Raw genomic sequence first — 19,576 nt, forward strand, 5'->3', positions numbered from 1 at the left:
GCCCTTCCCCTTCAGGACACATGGCAGTTTGCATTCCTCTTAGGTAGGGAATTTGCATGGTGGTGACACATGTCACTGCCAGGCCAAGGCCTTAGGGGGCAGGTGTGAGACTGGCCACATTCCCTCCACCTGCCGCAGGGGCAGCTGTTGCGGAGGGAAGAGGCCCTGCCAGCCAGCATTCCTGAGTCGGGAAGCTCTGGGGCAGAATCTCTAGTCCCCGGCAGTGAACACCCAGCAGGAGCGAGACGTAGTCCTGGGGGGTTTAAAGCCCCTGAGACTTGGGGGCCGCTTCTCCCTGCAGCAAATCCCAGCCCGTCCCGACTGCCACGTGGGGGTCATAGACCTTCCGTGCAGTGGCGTGACTGCACGTGTGACCTGGCACACAGAGAATGCTCAGTTGGGGTCACTGTCCCCCCGGCCCCGTCCTTGACAAGTAGTCCAGCTGAGTAGGCGGAGCCAGCACGCATTTCATGGAACTAAGCATACACCTGGGCCCTAGACACACCGAGGCTGAGAAAGCGTCTCAGGGAAGATGCAGCACCGCATCTCTATCGGAGGGGAGCTGTGGATGGGCTGTGATTTGCCAAATATGAGCAACGTGAAGCCGAGGTCAGATGGATCCCAGTTCAGCTGCAGACCTTTCTGAGCTGTACAGGGTGAGCTCGGGAAGTGCCTGCATCTCTCAGGCCAGTCTCCTGGTCTGTGAAAGGGAGAATGAGGGCACCGCCTCCTGGCTCTGAGGGGGCTGAATAGCGCCTGGCACACAGCAAGCGCTCAGTAAATACCAGCGGGAAAGTGGCTCGGCAGTGTTGTTAACTCCCACACTGTGGCGGGAAAGTGAGACAGCGCTTTTGGTCTGGGGTTGCGGCGAAGTCTCTCACGCCCTCCCCAGATCTCTCAGAAGACAGTGGCCTACTTCCCCTTTAAAGCTTAGTTGGGGGCCGTGTGAAGGCTCTAGAATTTCTCCACTTAATTTGTAAAGGTGGTGGGAGATCGGCATGGACAGAGAAGTGATTTGAAGTTAATTTTCCTTACAATAATGAATATTTTACTGACCTCTGGCTCTGCGGGCTTTGAACCAAACCCAAAAAAGCCATTTAAGGCTCAAAGTCAATCGAAAAGACAACCTGCTATGTTCTGACCAGAGCCAGGCGATGGTGCCCCGAGGATGGGAGTAGATGGATGTGGAGCCTCCTCTAACTCCACGGCCCACGGAGTCCCCCTGGACACTTGTTTCAGAGACAGGTAGTTGGAGCTAAAATGTGGTAAAAGAAACTTTAAAAGTAACATGGTGTGTCAGCCTCTCACTCGGAGACTGCGGAGACCGTGACGAGGGGCAGATGGAGAGTGCTGGCGAGGAAGAGGGGGTGGGGCAGAGGAACTGGGTTTGGTGTGACTGCGGGACCTCGGGCTGAGCCTCAGATCTTTGCAAAAAGGGGGAAGGACAAGAAACCCCAGCTCAGGGCTGCGTGAGGCTGATGCGAGCACATGCACCCGTGCGCCGGGGGCCTGGAGCAGAGGAACCGCTCTGTGACTGTGGCTGCAGGAGGAGCCATCACAGGGCCCGCGGCCGGCCGGGCAGCTGACCTTTGACTCAGCCAGGCTTGCAGCAGGGTCTCCGGAACGGCCTGGGCTTGGGGTTAGTTAACCAACAGGCAGACTCTTCACTGAGTAGGGGGAGGAGGGTTGATAGGGCTTCTGAGAATGGATGGCAGGTTCTTTCTCAGAGATACCTGGTGGAGCCTCACCTTTACCAGCGGTATCACCTAGTCTCCTGGGCAGCAGGGAGCCCTGGTGGGCATTAGAGCAGGGAAGCTTGACTCGCCTTCTATGAATGCAGCTGGGCCCCTTGCTCTGTGGGGAACATTTGTAAAGTCCTTGTCTTTTGTGTTCTGTCCCCAGAGAACCCTCTGATCTCATTTTCTACCTCAACCATCTTCCTTGCTCACTCTGTTCCAGCCACATTGGCTTTCCTGCTGTTCCTTACACAGGCCAAGCATGGCCCTGCCTCAGGGCCCTTGCACTTGCTCTTTCTCTGCTTAGACTTCTCCATTCCCGGGCTGCTCCCTCACTTCACTCAGGTCTCTGCTTAAATGTCACCTCCTTTGACAGGTCCTCCCTGACTGCCCCTTCTAAAACAGCATGTCCACCTCTGTCACTTCTCTTTTCAACACCAGGCCTGAAAAAGAACACAGGCTTTTATTCCCACTCTGTCCCCCTTGCCTGAAACAGTGCCTGGCACACAGCAGGGATGCAATAAATATGTGTTGAATTAATGAGCAGATGAAGGAATGGATTGTTTACCTACACAAAAAGAACTTGTATCCATTTCCAGAGTTAGCATTTTCCTGTCAATCACCATCACCCTTGGGACAAGGACCCCAATAGCTGTGGTTATGATGATGACAATGAGGATGTTAAATGCGTGGCAGGATTACAGTGTGCACTGGAACTATTATATGGACTTCGTGTAACACAGTGACAAGCACATTGCAAAAATGATGAGCGGTTGCAGGTTTGAGATTCTAACCTAGGTTTCCTTGCATACCCTCAGTAATGGGAAGCCCACTCCTTCTGAGGCAGCCCTTAGCATCTAGGGGCAGCTCCTGGAAGGTGCATGGTGAGAAAGGGGATTAAAGGTTTGGGCCAAGTACATTTCTCCATTCCTTAGGACAATAGTGTGAGTTTCTAGGTGGGAGAGGACCAGCCTCTGCCCTGTGACTCACCCCTCACTCAGAGGGCTGCTGATCAGAGGAAACCCCAAGGGCAAGAGGCCCCTTGTCAGCCATACCTGGATGAACGGGAAGAGGAGGCCGACAGCAAAGTTGGAGAGCCAGTTGACGGTGCCCGCGATGATAAAGGCAGCCGGCCGCTGTGATTGTTGGAAGACCTCGCCGGTCAAGATGAATGGGATGCCGCCTGCAATCAGAGCCAGGGCACGGAATTAATCACCCCGAGAAGGCCATGCCGCCAGCATCCTTCTCCACACGCCTGGCATATGACCCGCCCGCGTGGCAGGGAGCGCCCTCTTGGGAAGAGCCGGCTTTGCCTGCGTGAGTGACGGCTTCGGGAGGGGGAGCTGGAGTTACAGCCGTTAACTGCTAAAGGTATAAAGATCATTTCTCTGACCTGGCCCATCCAAAGGAGAGATTCATTATCCTCTTGGCTCTCCAAATGCCTTTGAAATTGAGTACTATGTGTACAGATTTGATTTACAAGGCAACTGACATTTACCAAATATATTGTGTTAGGAATATTGATAATTTAATCTTCAGAATAACTGAGTCAGGCAGGAATTGCTGCCATATTCCCTGGGTGAGAAAACTGAAGCCCAGAGAGGTTACTTGATTTACCCAGGGTCACCTAGCTCCTGAGTGGCAGAGCCAGAACTCAGGCTTGGGGCTCTGACCTCCACATCTCAGAGCTTTTCTGCTAGTCCTTGCTGGAGAGAGGATGGGAGCCCCTGCCCAGCTGGCTATCCTTTTGTCCTCCTCACCTCCCCTCAACTAGACTCGTGGTGGCCCCTGTCCCTGAGTCACCCTGGCAGCGGGGTGTTTGTTACTCAGTGGAAACGGAACTGGCATTGGGGCAGGACATTCTTTATCTTGAGAAGCTGTTTTGTGCAACTGCAGGATGTTTATCACCCCTTGCCTCCTGATGCCAGGAGTGCTCCTGGTCACCATGGCAACCCAGACTGCTCCCACACGTTTCTGAATGCCCTCCACATATCATGCCTGGTGAGAATCTCTGAGGTCTGCACCCTCCTCTTCCTGAATGTCCCACTCAATGAGATTGGCCCCAACCCAGGACCTGGGGCTTGGCATGACCACGGGGCTCCTGTTTGCACTCCCTCATCCCCAAATGGAGCCTCCACTCTGCCCATCATATCTACTCCTAGGGGCTCCACAGACAAGAAGCGCGGGTGGTGGAAGGGAAATCCCTAAGGATCTTTACCAATCTTGAGAGAGACACTGAGCCGTCTGGAAACACTAGGCTAGAGCCATTCCTTCCATCAACATTCCATGATCACTGACTGCACTGGGGGTGGTCCCACAGGGGTGGATGAGAGTGACAATGTCCCTGCCCTCGTGGGACTCCCTCATCTGGTGGGAGAGAAAAGATGACTTATTTACTAAAAAAGAAGTGAGTGAATGAATAAACAATGTCAGCATGTGATAAGCACTCTGGAGGAAATGCAAAGGACAACAGGGGAGGGTCTGCGTTAGCAGTGATTGGGGGAGGGCTCTCTGGGGAGGTGAAGGTTGAGATGTGGCTTGAAGGAGGAGATGCAGCTTGTGAAGATTTGGGGAAGATTGTGCTGGGTGGAGGGATGGGAGGGCAGAGTCCTGAAGGGTGAAAGGGATTAGGTCAAGGTCTAGAATGGAGGCCAATCTATCTGGACACCTGAGGGAGGGTTGGGGGGAATGGGACGAGGTGGCAAGGGTGAGCAGGGCCCATGAGGCAGCCTGTTGTAGATCAAGGAGAGGGGTTTGCTAAAGAAGAAAACCAATGAGGAGTTTTAAGCACGGGTTGATGTGGTCAATTTGCATTTCGCGGGCATCACTGCTGTTTGGAGAAAGGACCGGAGGGTGAGGAGTGGATGTAGGAGGCTGTTGGGCAGTGCAGGAAGAAGGCGATGGCTGTCTAGAGGGCTTGGGTGGTGATAGTGGGGATGCAAGGAAGGGGCTGAATTCAGAGACTCCACCCCACGGAGGCAACATTTTCATTGTGAGCATTGCACACAACCACAACGTTCATTATCAAGTTCACCCAAGCAACCCAAGGTCACAGAGCCAGGACCAACCCAAGCCTGTGTCTCTCCAGAACACTCACCGTTATCACCCAGCTATACTGCCAGCAGACCTTAGACTCAAACATATCAAAAATCACTCAGAATGGCCCATCCCTTCAACCCCCACCAGACCGTGAGCCCCTCCAGGGCCAGCAGCATCTCCATTTGCCTGGTATCTTTGACAGAGAGTAGATACTAGATCAATATTTACATACTTGAATTAAATGCTCAAAATGTGATTTTGAAAAGATGTGATATGTTGTTTACTACAAAGAAAATGGACCCTCCATATCTTAACGCTATCTATCAATGTGTGCGAGAACATGGTTACACATTAAAATGTGCTAAAACCAGCCTTTAGGTCTGTAGAGTGCATGACGTTTCATTGTCAGAAAGTGTTTGTGTCATACACGCAGTTGGTCCTGCAGCTAACACCACTGGGAGCCTTGCAGCATATCGTAGGGGTCCGTTCACAACTATACCCTGTGTGAGGGCTGGTGTTTCACTTTCCTCGACTTCCCTAGGTGTGTTTGGCAGCATCTTAGGATAACTCAGTTAACACTTCTGGTGCCGGTATATCAGCTTACAATGGACAGAACATTGACAAACCTGCCTCCCTGCACGCCTCTTTGTTGCTTCAGGGCTGGGACTGTGACTTGTTTATTAGTTACGGCCCCTGCTCCCAGCACAGCACCTAGGACACACATACGAGGTGCTCTGTAAAGGTCTGCAGGATCAACGGAAGAACAGTTAAGACACCCTGGAGTTCACAGTACATCTACATCAGGTCTCCTGTCTCCTTCCTTGCCTGGGCCTTCAGGCCACCCACTGAGGACAAATACAAGCAACCGTGAGGAGCTTGCACAGCCCACTGTGCTGACGGGTTTTCATTCCCATTATCTCCCTTGCACTTAACAACCAGAGAAGGTGGTGCAGCACAGTGGCCTAGCACTTGGGCTCTGGCATCAGTAAGAACAGGTTTAGGTCCTGGCTCCACCAAACCTCGCTAGAGTTCAGGTCTCTCGCCTGTAAAGTGATGACAGTAGGGACTAGCTACTGGGGGTGTTTGTGAGGATTAAATGAACTACTATATGCAAGCACTTAGTACAAGCCTGGCACATGAGAGGCACTCAGTAAGTGTTAGCTACTATAATAATAATTCAAAACTCCTCTGCGTTATTCCCCTCCATTTTATAATGAGTTAGCTGAAGCCCAGAGAAGGGGAGTGACATGCCCAAGGTCTCTTAGCAAGGAGTGATGATGATGATGATGATGATGGTGATGATGATGCCAGTGATATGATGATGATGATGATGGTAGAAATGAAAATGATGGTGTAATAATGATAGAAGAGATGATAATGGTGCCACTGCAGCTGCTGATGCTGGTGATGGTAACTACGCGGAAGGCATTGTGAAAAGCACTTTACATACATTATTTCATTTAATTATTGCTGCTATGTGCTAGTTACTACTATTATTCTTCCCATTTAACCTATAAAGAACTCGAGGCCTAAGAAAGCTAAGAAATCTCCTCAAGATCACATCACCAGTGAGAGGCAAACTCAAAGCTGTGTGACTCCTGAGTCTGAGTCTTAGTCACTCCGTAGCGATGCAAAGAAGTCTAAGACAACAATCTTTAAAACATGTGAAAGGAACTTAGCGGTCTTCATGATTTTATCCCAAATCCTGGAGTTCATTTGTTTCTCTTCTGTCTGTAGGCATTGGTAGCCTGATTTCCTGAGTCTCTCATGGTCTGTTTCTTTAAATCCAGGGTAAAATGAGAAAGAATGGGGTTTGCTATGGAAACAGAATGGATTTCTGGGAGGTCCTTTATCTTTGTTTTGTTTTCAAAAATGAAAATAGTTTTATTATTTGTTTCTGATTATCACGAGTAATATTTTCCCATTTTAAACAATTAAAGAAAGCATATAATATAGAAAGGCATAAAAAGGAAACAGAAGTCATCCCTAAGCCTTCCACCCAGGGTGATCCCCATGTTACTCTGGTACTTGGCATTGACGTTGAACACGGCTGTAAGGAAGCCTAGAGCTGGTCTAACATTTCTCCTTCGGGTGATCGGCTTTTTGTACCTAAAGGCCTGAAGAAATCTTTCCTTATCCTTGAAGTTGCTAGCTTAGCTATTCATTAACTACGACGGGTCTGGTGCTAATCTCCCTGTAACAATCCTGGAACACAGTGTGTCCCTTTGAACTACAGATCCACTCTTCATTTACTTCCTACGTTATATTTGAAAACTTCTCCTGTTCTACCTGCTGGACTCTTTACTTCAGAGACACTCATTGTTCTTATGTTGGATCAACTTTGTCTCTCTTCTGTATCTATCGTCTCTTGAGTGACTTTATTCTCATATTTTCTGCATAGATTTTGCATGCTCTGGGCAATCTCTCCCTTCTTTCTTTTCTCCTTCCCTTTTTTCCCTCCTTCTTCTAACGTCCCATGTTGGTGCCTTCCCCGTGCCGCTGTTCTTCGTCTTCCCTATGCGCAGAGTGAGCTGCTCACACAGATTTCCACGTGCTCTCATATGGCAGGTGATTCATCTTCCACATCTTGTCTTCTTATCTTCTTCTGTATTGTCTTGTCTTTCAAGTCACGGTCTGAGATGTGAACACTGTCCTTTAGTAACTTTTCTATCAAAGATGGGGGTAGGGTGTGAAGAAAACTTGGCTAGAGCTGCCGGCACACTTTCTGGAGGATCGGAAGTCTGCTCTCTCTTGCCTCTGAGACTTTGCGCAGTGACATACACCAGAACCCATTCCACGAGGTCAGGGGAACATTCTACTTCTGTGGGCTTCAGCTAGTGTCCTTAAATCAGGACAGAGTCTTGGAAGATGAGAAGCCGGGGCCTTTGAGTGGGCTGCTGTGGGGAAGGTATCTTTTTCATCTTTCTCCAGGATTGCTGACTCATCTCCTCACACTATTTCCCCTACAAATCAGGGATGTTAGTGACAGTTCTTAGAGGTTTTTTTTGAATCCTCTTTTCTGGTCAGTGCTGTTGCTGAAGAGTAGAGACAGAATATACTGTGCTAGAATTATCCTTCATTGGCTGCCAATTTTCAAAGTTATGGTATATTTCCTTGTTTGGTTGCTGCTGGCCAATTTTTTTTCTGTGTAAATGTTTGTTATTATTTTTTTTAGCAACTTTTTTTTTTGCAGCTCATTTTTTTAGATATTTGTGGGGGGGAGGTTCTATAACAAGGCAATGCATGACCATAGTTACCTAAAATCCCTTGGTAATTAGTCTTTTAAAGGCAAGATATTGGTGTTTCTTGTGGTAGGTGTATAGGTGCTGCTCATCTTAAAATGATATGCTTCAACATTAAACAGCAGTTGAAAAAACACCTTGTAAGGGATTTTTGATAAGAGAATGCCTTCTTTAAAATCCTCTGGTTTGGGGCCCTTTATTTTGTAGACAAAATTTTGTTTACAAAAAGATTTTGCATGTCTTATCTCATTGAATCTTCCTTCACAACCAAAGTATGAGTTATGAATTGTGATCACAGATGAGGAAACCAAGACTCTAGAAGATGAAGGGCCTCACCCAAGTGACTAGTCCCACTTGTAAACAGAAGAGTTAGGACACAAAGTTGGATCTTCTGATCCCAAATCCTGCGTTCTTTTGAAAGCGCCTCAGTTCGAAAGGACAGAAGATGGTGAGGCATCTGTGCTGTTGTTTCCACTGTATCCAACATGCCTTGTGCAGGGCTCTCTTCATACCACGGTACTCAACACCTACTGCCTAGTAGTTCAATACAGGTGGAACTTTGAAAATAAGCCCCAAATGGTTATGTCTCTTGGTCAACATATACTGTTATCTTATTTGGTTCTCAATTGTTATTTTATTTGGCTACTTATTCTGGATTCCCCCAGAAGTGGACCCTGACAAGTAGTTTATGTGCAAGTTGATCCTAGGACACGCTGGTAAGAGTGTGGGTAACTGAAGGAAGTGAATATAGGGTGTGTTATCAGCAAGTTACCACTGTGGGCCACCAGAGCTTAATCCAGTTGGGACCCTTGGGAAACAGTGTGGAAAACACATCTCAGAGTCCTCCCATCTGGGGCCAAGGGAGCTGTGGTCACTGGCCGAGGGCTCCTCGTTGGGCAGCACTTTTGGCAGCCATGAGAACGGGCCGAGTAGGGTGTGGAAGCCCTCAGACAAAAAGGTGCATGTGGTGGCAGCTGTAGGTCTGACTGGGATGCACAGAAAGGGTGCAGCAGGGCATGTGAGGAGGGGCACAAGAGTCTCTGCTATCATCGTCTGTTCTTTAAGTGTTAGACTCCCCGATGACTGCTGCGATAATTGTGCCTAACAGTATTTAACTAAGTCTTCATATCTTAGACTCTACCTTAGTATTTGCTTCAGGAGTGGGAGTATAATACTATGGTAAAGATCATGGAGTGAGGTATAAGACTGTTTAGAGAATGGAGTGGGGTTTAACACTATGGTGAGAGCATGGATGGGGTGTAACACTATGGTGAGAGCATGGATGGTGTGGAACACTATGTCTAGAGCATGGATGGTGTGGAACGCTATGTCTAGAGCATGGATGGGGTGTAACACTACGGTTAGAGCATGGATGGGGTGTAACACTATGTTTAGAGCATGGATGGGGTAGAACACTATGGTTAGAGCATGGATGGGGTAAAACTCTAGGATTAGAGCAGGGATGGTGTGTAACACTATGTCTAGAGCATGGATGGTGTGTAACACTATGTCTAGAGCATGGATGGTGTGGAACACTATGTCTAGAGCACGGATGGTGTGGAACACTATGTCTAGAGCACGGATGGTGTGGAACACTATGTCTAGAGCACGGATGGGGTAGAACACTATGGTTAGAGCACGGATGGGGTGTAACACTATGGTTAGAGCACGGGTGGGGTGTAACACTATGTTTAGAGCACGGGTGGGGTGTAACACTATGTTTAGAGCACGGATGGGGTGTAACACTATGTTTAGAGCATGGATGGGGTAGAACAGTGTGGTTAGATCATGGATGGGGTAGAACACTATGGTGAGAGCATGGATGAGGTATGACACTATGGTTAGAGCATGGATGGGGTAGAACTCTATGTTTAGAGCATGGATGGCGCGTAACACTATGTATAGAGCACGGATGGTGTGGAACACTATGTCTAGAGCATGGATGGGGTAGAACACTATGGTTAGAGCATAGGGTGGGCATAACACTATGGTTAACAGCGTGGAGTGGTGTGTAACATTACGGTTAATCTCTGTTCTCTAGTTCACCTGTTGTAACAACCAAGCTGTTTTGGACAGTGGCGCCCCCTGGTGTCTACCACAAGGAACCACCTGACACCTCTTCTCTTCCCACAACCTCCTTTCTACCTGATTTAAATTCCCATCTCCACTTGCTCACTATGTGAGCACAGGAAAGTTGTATCTATGGTCCTCAATTTTCTCATCTATGAAATGAAGATAACAATATCTCTTAGCATTGTTTTGAGGATTAAGTGAAACGAGCTTAGCAATGTGAGCCTGCGGGGTTCCTGCAGACAGCGCTGTTATCTCTGCTCCCCACGAGCTTCCCCACGTCAGGGCTTTACCTCTCTCCTCCTCCTCTTCTATTTTCTAACTCTTGACTGGTACCTGAGTAGAATATCAAATTTTATTTCATTTTTGTATAAAATAAATAAAGGGGAACTGTCCAAATTTTTCCATAATTCGTATTATTAAAATTCCTCTAATGGAACCATTATCGCCAATTTCAAAAGCCCTTTAAAATGCCTAGAAATCTCCGTAACAATCTCCACAAGTGTGTCCATATGTCACTTAATCCTTTAAACACATTTTTCCCTTAAGCATCAGCTTTTAAAAATAGTTCTGACTCTGTGGGCACCTCTGGCTCCACAGATGATAAGGTGGGAGGCTTTGGTCCTTCTCTAAGCCTCAGTTTCCCCACCTCTGATCCGGGCACTTGATGAGCTATTTGAAATCTTGGTAAAGCTGGTTCTAGTGCTTCTTTGGTTCATGGTAAATTACCACCATGCTGAGGCGGCAGGCTGGTGGCCAGAAGCTCTGGCTTTGGAGTCAGATAAACTCTCCCCTTATGGCCAGTGTGACCACAGGCAAGTCATAGCCATGGCTCTCAATTGTCTCCTCTCTAAAGTGAAGATAGAGCCATAGTTGCTCCCTTTCAGCATTGTTTTAGGGATTAGATGAGACAATGCTTAGCAATGTGTTTAACACACAGCAAAGGCGTCGTTCTATCAACAGTTACAGTTATTCTTCTTCTCATCACTCATTCACTCAAGAAACGCTTGTTGAGTATTGACTGTGTGCCAGGCACAGTGCTGGGACGTCGATGGTGAGCAAGATGCAGACTCAACTTCTGCCTTCAAGGAGCCTCTAGCATCTGGAGGGCCACTGGGTCAAGAAAGCCAGCCCCATCACAAGATTAACATTCTCCTGGACCACATATCTTCCGGACAATTATAATAATAAAAATAGTTAATACATTGAGTACTTCTTATGTGCCAGATTCTTGAAAAGTTTTCCCTGTGTAGATTTTAAAATTATTTTAGAAAGAGAGAGATAAACCCCATAGGGATACAGCTTCAGTCATTGTTGATCTTGGAGAAGGAAGAATCACAAGTCATCAGGAGTCACTGGTCTGAACTGAAAAAGAAAAGGCATTTGCTCCTTTTGTACCCAGAGATGCTGCAAAATCAGGAACCACCTGTCCAGCTCCATTCCCATCTTCCAGGTGGGGAGACTGAGGCCAGAGAGGTGAAGTGAGACTCCCTATGTTTCAGAATTCCAAACTAGCCTGTCTGTTCTATTCAACGTCCTTCCTGGGAATTCCTAGCTCCTGCGCCTCCTCAGACTGTTCCCACTGCTGGAAACGCCCCTGGCTTTGGACAGACTTTAGGGCACACAAGGCTAAGGGCAATTTACTCAGCATGGGCTTGGCTCCCAGGATGTGACACATAAGTGACAGCACCTTTCTCCCCCACTCCCAGCCTAACTAAAGTCCACGCAAGTAACCAGCAAAGATCCTGACCCCAGCCTGTGTCTCACCTACATGGAACATGTCTCCTAGAGAAATGGAAGGGAGGCTTCTCCAGGAGGGGGACGAGACTTGAGTGTGTATTTAATTAGACAGAAGGGAGAGATCCCTTTACTGCCGCCTATTCCTTCCATGGATGGTATCATTATCTTTTCATTTCTTTATTCTTTTGCTCATTTACTGTGCTCTTTGAGGGCAGGTATCTTGTTTCTCTTGCTCACTGTTGCTTTCCCCGTAGCAAACTGTGCCCCTTAACAGAGGTTTTGGTTCAATAGACATTTGTTGAATGGATGAATGAACAGGAAATGATGACAGTTAAATGGGTCTTTTAAGGGTGAGTGAAATTCATCATGTGGTCAAGGGGATGGAGGGCTGACTGGGTCAGGGGACCAGCATGGGGCAGAACATGGGAGTGGGTTTAGAGGTGCCTGCTTGGTGGGAACCCAGGTAGAGATGAGGGAGGTGGGACGGCAGAGGCATCATCTATAGAGGTTGCTGGGTAGATCCTATAGTGTTTAGATCACCATGCTAGGGGGTTAAGAGTTTGTTGGTAGGAGATGCAGTAGGCCAGCTGAAACGTTTTAGCAGGAGAGAGCCACGACCAGATTTGAGATTTGGAGAGTGGTCCGTATTGCAGAGTAGGGCAGGGGTCAGCAGAGGAAGAGTGTGGAGGCAGACGGGGACCCTGGTTAGGGGACAGTGGTTAAGAACGTGAGAAAAAAATTAGAAAAACATTTGAGAAAAAGCGCTTCATACCTCTCAGTGTCAATCACAACCGTCTTCTGTGGTTCCACCTTGAATTTGCACAGGATCAATCACGCAACTCGCTTAAATTCCTCCCTGACTCCGCTTCACTGAAACGTGAAGTGATTCACCCTCTTGACTATCAATTAGTGTGTTTGACAGAGGCTTATTCCAGTGGAATTTCTTTAATCTGGACTTTTAAGTTGAATTCTTAGGTTTGAATGTCTCCAGCCTGGAGTTTCTGGGGGAGAGGATGTTTTTGAAGAGTCTGGGAGCAAATGGGTCACATAAAGGCCAAAATGACTCTGCTAATTCCAATGAAAAATGAGGAGCTGCCACATCCTAATGAGTGTGGACAGCTAATTAGTAGGTTAAAAAAACACAATTAAAATCTCTCAGGAGAAACCCACAGTGATGTGTTGTGTTTGGTGGGTTAACCCCACTCAGAGGATCTGTTCTAAGCTTGGTCGGGAGTTCGTATTTCAACAGAGACAGAGGTCAGGGTCTTGGTAGTAGGTTCTCATGGCATACTTCAACATCCTTCCTTTGGGATGAACACTAGGGGGTGTTAGAACAGACGAGCAGGGGTGACTGGATAGGGAAGCGTCTTGGGTGTGGGTGCTGCCTGGAACAAAGTCAAGGACCCTGGGGACACGGTGCGGACCTGTAAGTCGAGGCGATCACACCTCTGCCTGCGTCTAGGTTTTCCCATCTGCAGAATGAACCGGTTTGTTTATTCATTCGGTGAACACAAATTACTGAGTTCCTGCTCTGGGCTGGTGCTGTTCTGGGCCCTGGGGGCACAGCTCTGGGGAGCCACTGTCCCTGGCATCTTCAATCCTGCGGGGTCATGGTGTTCTCTGCTCAAGACCCTGCAATGCTGAAGCAGATGCGGTTGGCGGCCCATCCTGATTCCATCGGCCCTCCCATCTCAGTGCAGCTGGCCCCCCTGCCTGCTGGCCCCCCTGCAGAGGGCTCTGTCTGGCTTCCGAAAGCCAGAGGCCTGGAGAGTTGACACCTCTTTCTCCCCAGGAGGGACCGTGGGGAGTTGGTGTAAGCACTTCCTAGAGGATGACTCTGAGAGGTGTCTTTCCCACAGTGTTTCAGGTTCTCTGGCAGGATTCTGCCCTTGTTCTATAAAGCGCCTTCCTGTGGCTGCCTTCTCTTCCCACCTCATGTACCTGCTCCCCTCCCAGTGTTTTCTGGGGCCCTCCCTCAAATCAGCTGCTTTCCTTGAGTCCTTGTCTGAGGGTCTCTTTCTGGGGAAACCCATCCTAGTTTTTCAAAGTCCTGCTCTGCCCAAGACTGAAGCCTACAGTAGCTCGTCCTTTTCTGAACTCTCATTGATTTACAATCTAGACTGCTGGGGCATCTAGGGTGACCAGCTGGATCCGGCTTTACAAACAGAATGTCTCGCATCTCAGAAATCCCGAGGGCGGTTGTTCATCCCAGTGGTATCTCAACTTGATTATTTCTTGATTGCTTGAAAGGGTTTATTGCGCTTATGAAACAGGGGAAAGAGAAGATATCAAGTTGTATTTCCGGAGAGAGTGAATTGATCTAGATAAGGAAGAACCGAGCAGAAGGAGAAGAAGAGAGAGACAGGGGAAAGCACAGGGCTTCGAATGTGAGAGAGACTCAGGGGCGTGGTGGGGGCAGGAGCTTGGCTTTGTGGCAACTCAATCCTTTGGCAATGCTGAGATCCAGAGAGATGGAGAATGATGTTTTCAGCAAATTCTGCTGCATGCCTCAAAGGGTGTCTTCATGACTGGCTCTGGTAGAATTTAAACTGCTCGTTCTTTTTGGATATCAGACTGATATTTCTGTAAACGCGACTCTACCGTGGCTGGCTGAAGGCAGGGTGTGGGTGGGGTGGGTGGGCATTTTCAGGTTCATTGGTTTTCCTTTGCATCCTCTTCTTTCATCCTCCCAGAAGTCCTGGAGAGTGGCAATGCCATGCCTGTTTTATTGATGGGTGGGGAGACCGTATGGTTTGTTTTCCAAACTTGGACATCTTCAGAGAGTCAGATGGTCACATCAGGATATCAGGTGCAATCTGAGGCTGTCCCAGGCAAATGACTACTGAGAGAATCAGGCCCAGGGTAAGAACTCTTGGCTAAGGTCCCACAGCTGGTAAGGTGGTGGCAGAGATGGGATTCACACCCAGGTCTACTGGACTTCCCATGGAATCCTCTCAGTCAAGGTAAACATCTGCAACAAGATGATATCTACCATGTGCTGAGCACCCGTACTGTGGCTGCCTATGCAGAGTTATAGTAATTAATTCTAATGTGGCCAAGACTCTTTCTAGGTAGGCAGTATTATCCCCAATTTACAGATGGGGAAACTGAGGCACAGAAAGCTGAGGTGACTTGCCCAAGGTCTTTTGCCTAATACGTGCCAGAGATCGGATTCGATGCATGGTCTCTCTGCCATGCCAGCCGTGAGGCTGAGTGAGGGAGCACAGAGAAGGAAGCCCGTGCACAGATGATTAAAACACAAGAGTCGGAGAACGCCCGAATAGATGATGGCGGCAGAGTTCAAGTTCTCTGTGCACGTGCGACCTTGTCAGGCCTTGGGACTTTTTCTGACTTTTCTTGGGAGTTTCTCTCAGTGGTGAACGAGCTTATTTTTCTTTTCCAGGCGTCTTCCTCAAACCTGCACTGCCCACAGCACCCGTTGCCACAGCAGATGTTAACACTGAGGTAAAGCTCCCCCTGGAAGTCAGGGAGCGCTCTCTTTGCACAACCAGCGCCCCCGCTATGTTTTCATCCGGGGGTTGGCTGTGACATGCCGGCCTCCGCACAGCTGAGCCATTTCCAGATCAAAAGGCTGAACCCCTCTCGGGCTCTGCTCAGCCCTGGCTCCTGAGCATGGGGAGCAGAAACCTTCCTGCTGAGTGGGAAGACAGCTGTTCATCTGGCCCATTTCCACAGCCTGGGTTCTTTCTGCCACGTGAATTTCCAGCCTTATCAGAAAGGGCAAAGCGGCTGAGACCGCAGCAGAGGAGGATGGCCTACAGCTCCCGATGGCACCTGGCCTGTGCCAGGTGGTCTTCCTACTTACCCTCCCTTCTCCTCCACCCCTGTCTGCCTGGAAAACTCCTTCTTACCTTTTAAAACTCACTGCACATCACTAGCTGTCCCCTGCCTCCTAGGCTGCTGGCACCTTCCTCTGTGCGCCCACAGACCCCGCACACTGAGGGACACCGCGTGTTGTCCCCATGGATCCATGAGGGACAAAGCAACAGGCCTGGCCCAGACAAGTTGCTCAGTGAGGGGGTGTCGGGTGAAGGGGGGCAATGGATGAATCAGCGCCTGAACAAATGCATGAGAGTATCTACCACAGAATAAACGACGGAGCCAATGACCGAATGGGCAGGGGAAGGAATAGGAAATGAGGAGCTGAAACCCTGCCTTCCCCAGCACAGGGCTGCAAGCCCCTCATTCATTTTGCCTCTTTAGGAATCATGCTGTCCCTTCCTGGGCTGCGCCCGTCCCAGCTAGGGCTGGACTCCAGGTCAACCTGGCTCCTTTCTCTGGAATCCCATCAACAAGGTCCCTTGTACACCTCAAGTGATAAGGAACTCACACCTTGTGAAAGAAAGAGCAGGTTGTTCAATGGAGCTCAGATCTGAACCTTGGTCATCTCTCAAGCCCCAGCTCAGAAGTCACTCCCCCAGGAAGTCCTCCTTGAGGCCGGTGTGTGCCCCTGGGGATCCTCAATCTTACCCTGAGCTTCCCACTCGAGCGCTGGATTACACGCAGGGCCTTTGCACTGGCTGTTCCCTCTGCCCGGATTGCTCTTCTCCAGATATCTGCATGGCCACCTCCCTCTTGTCTCTCAGCTCTCTGCTCCGTTATCACCTCCCCAGCGAGGCCCTTCCTGGCCACCCTGTCTAAGAGAGAACCTCCTCCACCATCCTCTCTCTTCCCATTTTTCATGCCTTTTCTTTAGAGCGCTCGTCACTACCTTGCATTATATTTTTAGGTGTTTTCTGTAAGCCTCCCCCAGCAGAACATCAGCTCCTTGAGGGCAGATATGTTGTCTATTTGGTTCCATGCACTGCCCCAATTTCTAGAACACTCTCTGGCACAGAGTATAAGGGCTCAATAAATATTGGCAAATGGATGAATGAACGAACATGGCCATTTCCCCACTAGATGAGTCTTATTCATCTTTGCATCCCCTGGGTCTAGGTTGGAGCCAGGCACATGGTAGGTGATTAATGACTACTTGTTGAATGAATGATTGAAAATATAGCCACGTTTCTCACATTTTGAGGATAGGTCAAATCCTTTCTCTGCTTCAGACTTCCAATAGCTTCCCACTGCACTGAAAATAAAATCTTAACTCTTTACCGAAGAGTTACGAGATCCTCCATCATCGGGCCCCTGTTATCCCTCCAACTTCATCTCTTTCCCTGGCTAACAACTCTCCAGCCATCCCTGAACCTTTCAAGCAAGTTCCTGCCTCAGGACCTTGGCACGTTCTTCTCCTAGATCCTCACAGGGTTGCTTCCTTTTTAGCATCCAAGTCTTGCCTCCAATACTGGGTCCTCCCAGGGGCCTTCCCGTCCACCCTCACTAAAGCACCTCTTCCTTCCATCACTCTAGCCCCTCACCCTATATATTCCTTCTTAGCACTTGTCATGAATCTTAAACGATTTATTAGTTTACTGCTCAGAGTTCTGTAACTCTGCATTTGTCGCGGGGCAGCCCAGGGTCTGAGGCCCCCCTGGGATAGAAGATCGAAGAGCAAAGACCGGGTCCCTGAGTCATTCACCAGAGCATCTCCCGGGCCCGATCAACATAAGAAGTGCTTGACAAATATTTTTCCATTAACGAGTGCACTTCCTGTCACCCTTACTCATCCAGCTCCTCTCACGGTACTTGACAGGCAAGCCCATCGAGTTTGCACCTCCCAGGCTGATCTATAACGACCAGTTTGAGTGGCTGTCTTCCTAATTAGGTTATGAACTTCTCAAGGACGGAAAATGTCTCTGACTCTATTTCTGCATCCTGAGTACAAGGTGCAGTACCTGACACACAGTATTTGTTCAAAATCTTTCTTGAATGAATCATTTGGGACATAACTGAGAATAAGTAAAAGAGCAAAAATCATGGCACACAGCCTTCAGAAAATCCACGCACTGAGGCTCACGCATTCTTCTCCCCATAGAGAGCTCCCTGTCAGCCTTTTAGGACATAATTCTAACAAGCTTGGTTTTACACTTTCAGCCACATTTTATTTAACTAGAGGAGTTGGGTGCACAGGGAATCCCCTCGGGCTGAGGCAGCACACTGACACGGACCAGCTCCTTCCGGACAGGTCTGATAAACGAGGCTTCATGGTGGGAAGCCTTTCAATTGGAGGCTGCCGCTGTCTCAGAAAAACAACCCCGACACGTTCTGATGTCCTCTCAGAACCAACTCTACCCGAAGGCTCGTTTGATTTGGTGAATAATCTCAGGTCTCCAACCTCGGCCTCCGGGACCGCCAGGCATTAGAGGGGACTTGCCCCAAGACAGGCTTCTGCTGACACGGGGTGGACCAACAGGGGCAGCTTTCTTAAACACGGGAGGCTGACCTGCGGTTTAGGAAAATCCTAATAACAGCCTCCATCTTCATTTCTTGAGTGCTTTTGTGAGTTGGCACTTTATCAGCCACTTTTCAGAGATTTCTTTTCAACTGATACCAACCCTGTAAGCTACGCATCATCGTCATGCTACAGCTGGACCGGCTCAGAGAGAGGGGCCCCGGCCTTCAGGCCCAAGGATGGAGGAGCGTGAAGCCCACAGTTTCTCGACTTTGTTCAGGTGTCCATGGGAAGCATAAAAGAGAGGAAACGCCCTTTCGTATTCTTCGTTTTTTTCTTCCCTTCATGCAAACGTAGAGCATAAAGGATGTTGTAACAGAGAGAATAATTCCCCTCCAAAGAAGTCCCTGGCCTAATCCCCAGAACCTGTGAAAATGTTACCTTATCTGGCAAAGGGACTTTGCAGATGGGATTAAGTTAAGGATCTAATACATGACAGAGTGGACACTCAATGAAAGATACCGTTATTTAGATATGAGGAAAGAGGTGGGGAAGTGAGGAAGAGGAGGAAGACAGACAGACAGACAGACACACACACACACACACACACACACACACACACACACACACGAGACTGACTTGCCCAAAATCACACAGCAAGTGAGAGGCGGAGGAGCCAGGTCGGCTTGAGTCTGGAGCCTGTGGTTATTCCAGAACATGAGGTCATGACAGTGGTTCTCAACCGGGGGCGATTCTGCCCCCAGGCGACATTTGGCAATGTCCCCAGACATTTTTGGTTGTCACAACTAAAAAGAGATGCTACTGGCAGCTAATGAGTATAAACCAGGGAGGCTCCTCAACATCGTACAATGCACAGGACAGCCCACACAACAAAGGGTTATACGGCCCCAAATGCCAGCAGTGCTGAGGTTGAGAAACACTATTCTAGAATTTTCTCCAACAAGTCATGTAATGGCATCATTAAATTACCATTTGCCCATCATCTTGGCAGGCTTTTGAAAAATCAAATTTCTATCAGACCATTTATCATTTCTTTCTAGAACTCTGAATTTATAATTTGTGTTACAGAATATATTTAAATCTGCCTTAATAAAGGGAGGGAGGCAAGGAAGGAAACTAAACTCACCAAGCACCACCTGTGTGCCAGGCACCGTGCGTAACGCTGAACAGTCCTTACTGCATAACAACCCTCAAGCTGGAGGCGTAGTCTCAAGCCAAGCGACTGTCCAAGGATGTCACAAGTTGTCAGAGGGGCAGCCCGGTCTGACCCCAACCCCATGACTCTCCCTCGGTGCCATGTGGCAGAGGAAGTTCCCTGCTCTCTTTCCAGGACACGAAAGAGGGGAATGCGTGGGAGCTGGTTCCATGTGTGATGTTCTTTGAAGATCTGCCACCACCCGCAGATGAGACAGCCCAAGGTCCCTGCAGTA

At 48.8% G+C, this 19,576-nt stretch overlaps 1 protein-coding gene across 4 annotated transcripts in view; it reads right to left on the reverse strand.

Moving 5' to 3' along the window:
- SLC2A9 (solute carrier family 2 member 9) overlaps positions 1 to 19,576 on the reverse strand; it is a 261,777-nt gene that overhangs the window by 26,347 nt on the left and 215,854 nt on the right. For all 4 annotated transcript variants that reach the window (XM_058546727.1, XM_058546729.1, XM_058546726.1 and 1 more), the window contains one exon: positions 2,792 to 2,919. In XM_058546727.1, coding sequence (XP_058402710.1) covers positions 2,792 to 2,919 — 128 coding nt within the window. The remainder of the gene's footprint in view (positions 1 to 2,791; positions 2,920 to 19,576) is intronic.

The sequence above is a fragment of the Diceros bicornis genome, chromosome 8 (assembly GCF_020826845.1).
Source record: "Diceros bicornis minor isolate mBicDic1 chromosome 8, mDicBic1.mat.cur, whole genome shotgun sequence".
In the NCBI taxonomy this organism is placed as follows: Eukaryota; Metazoa; Chordata; class Mammalia; order Perissodactyla; family Rhinocerotidae; genus Diceros; species Diceros bicornis.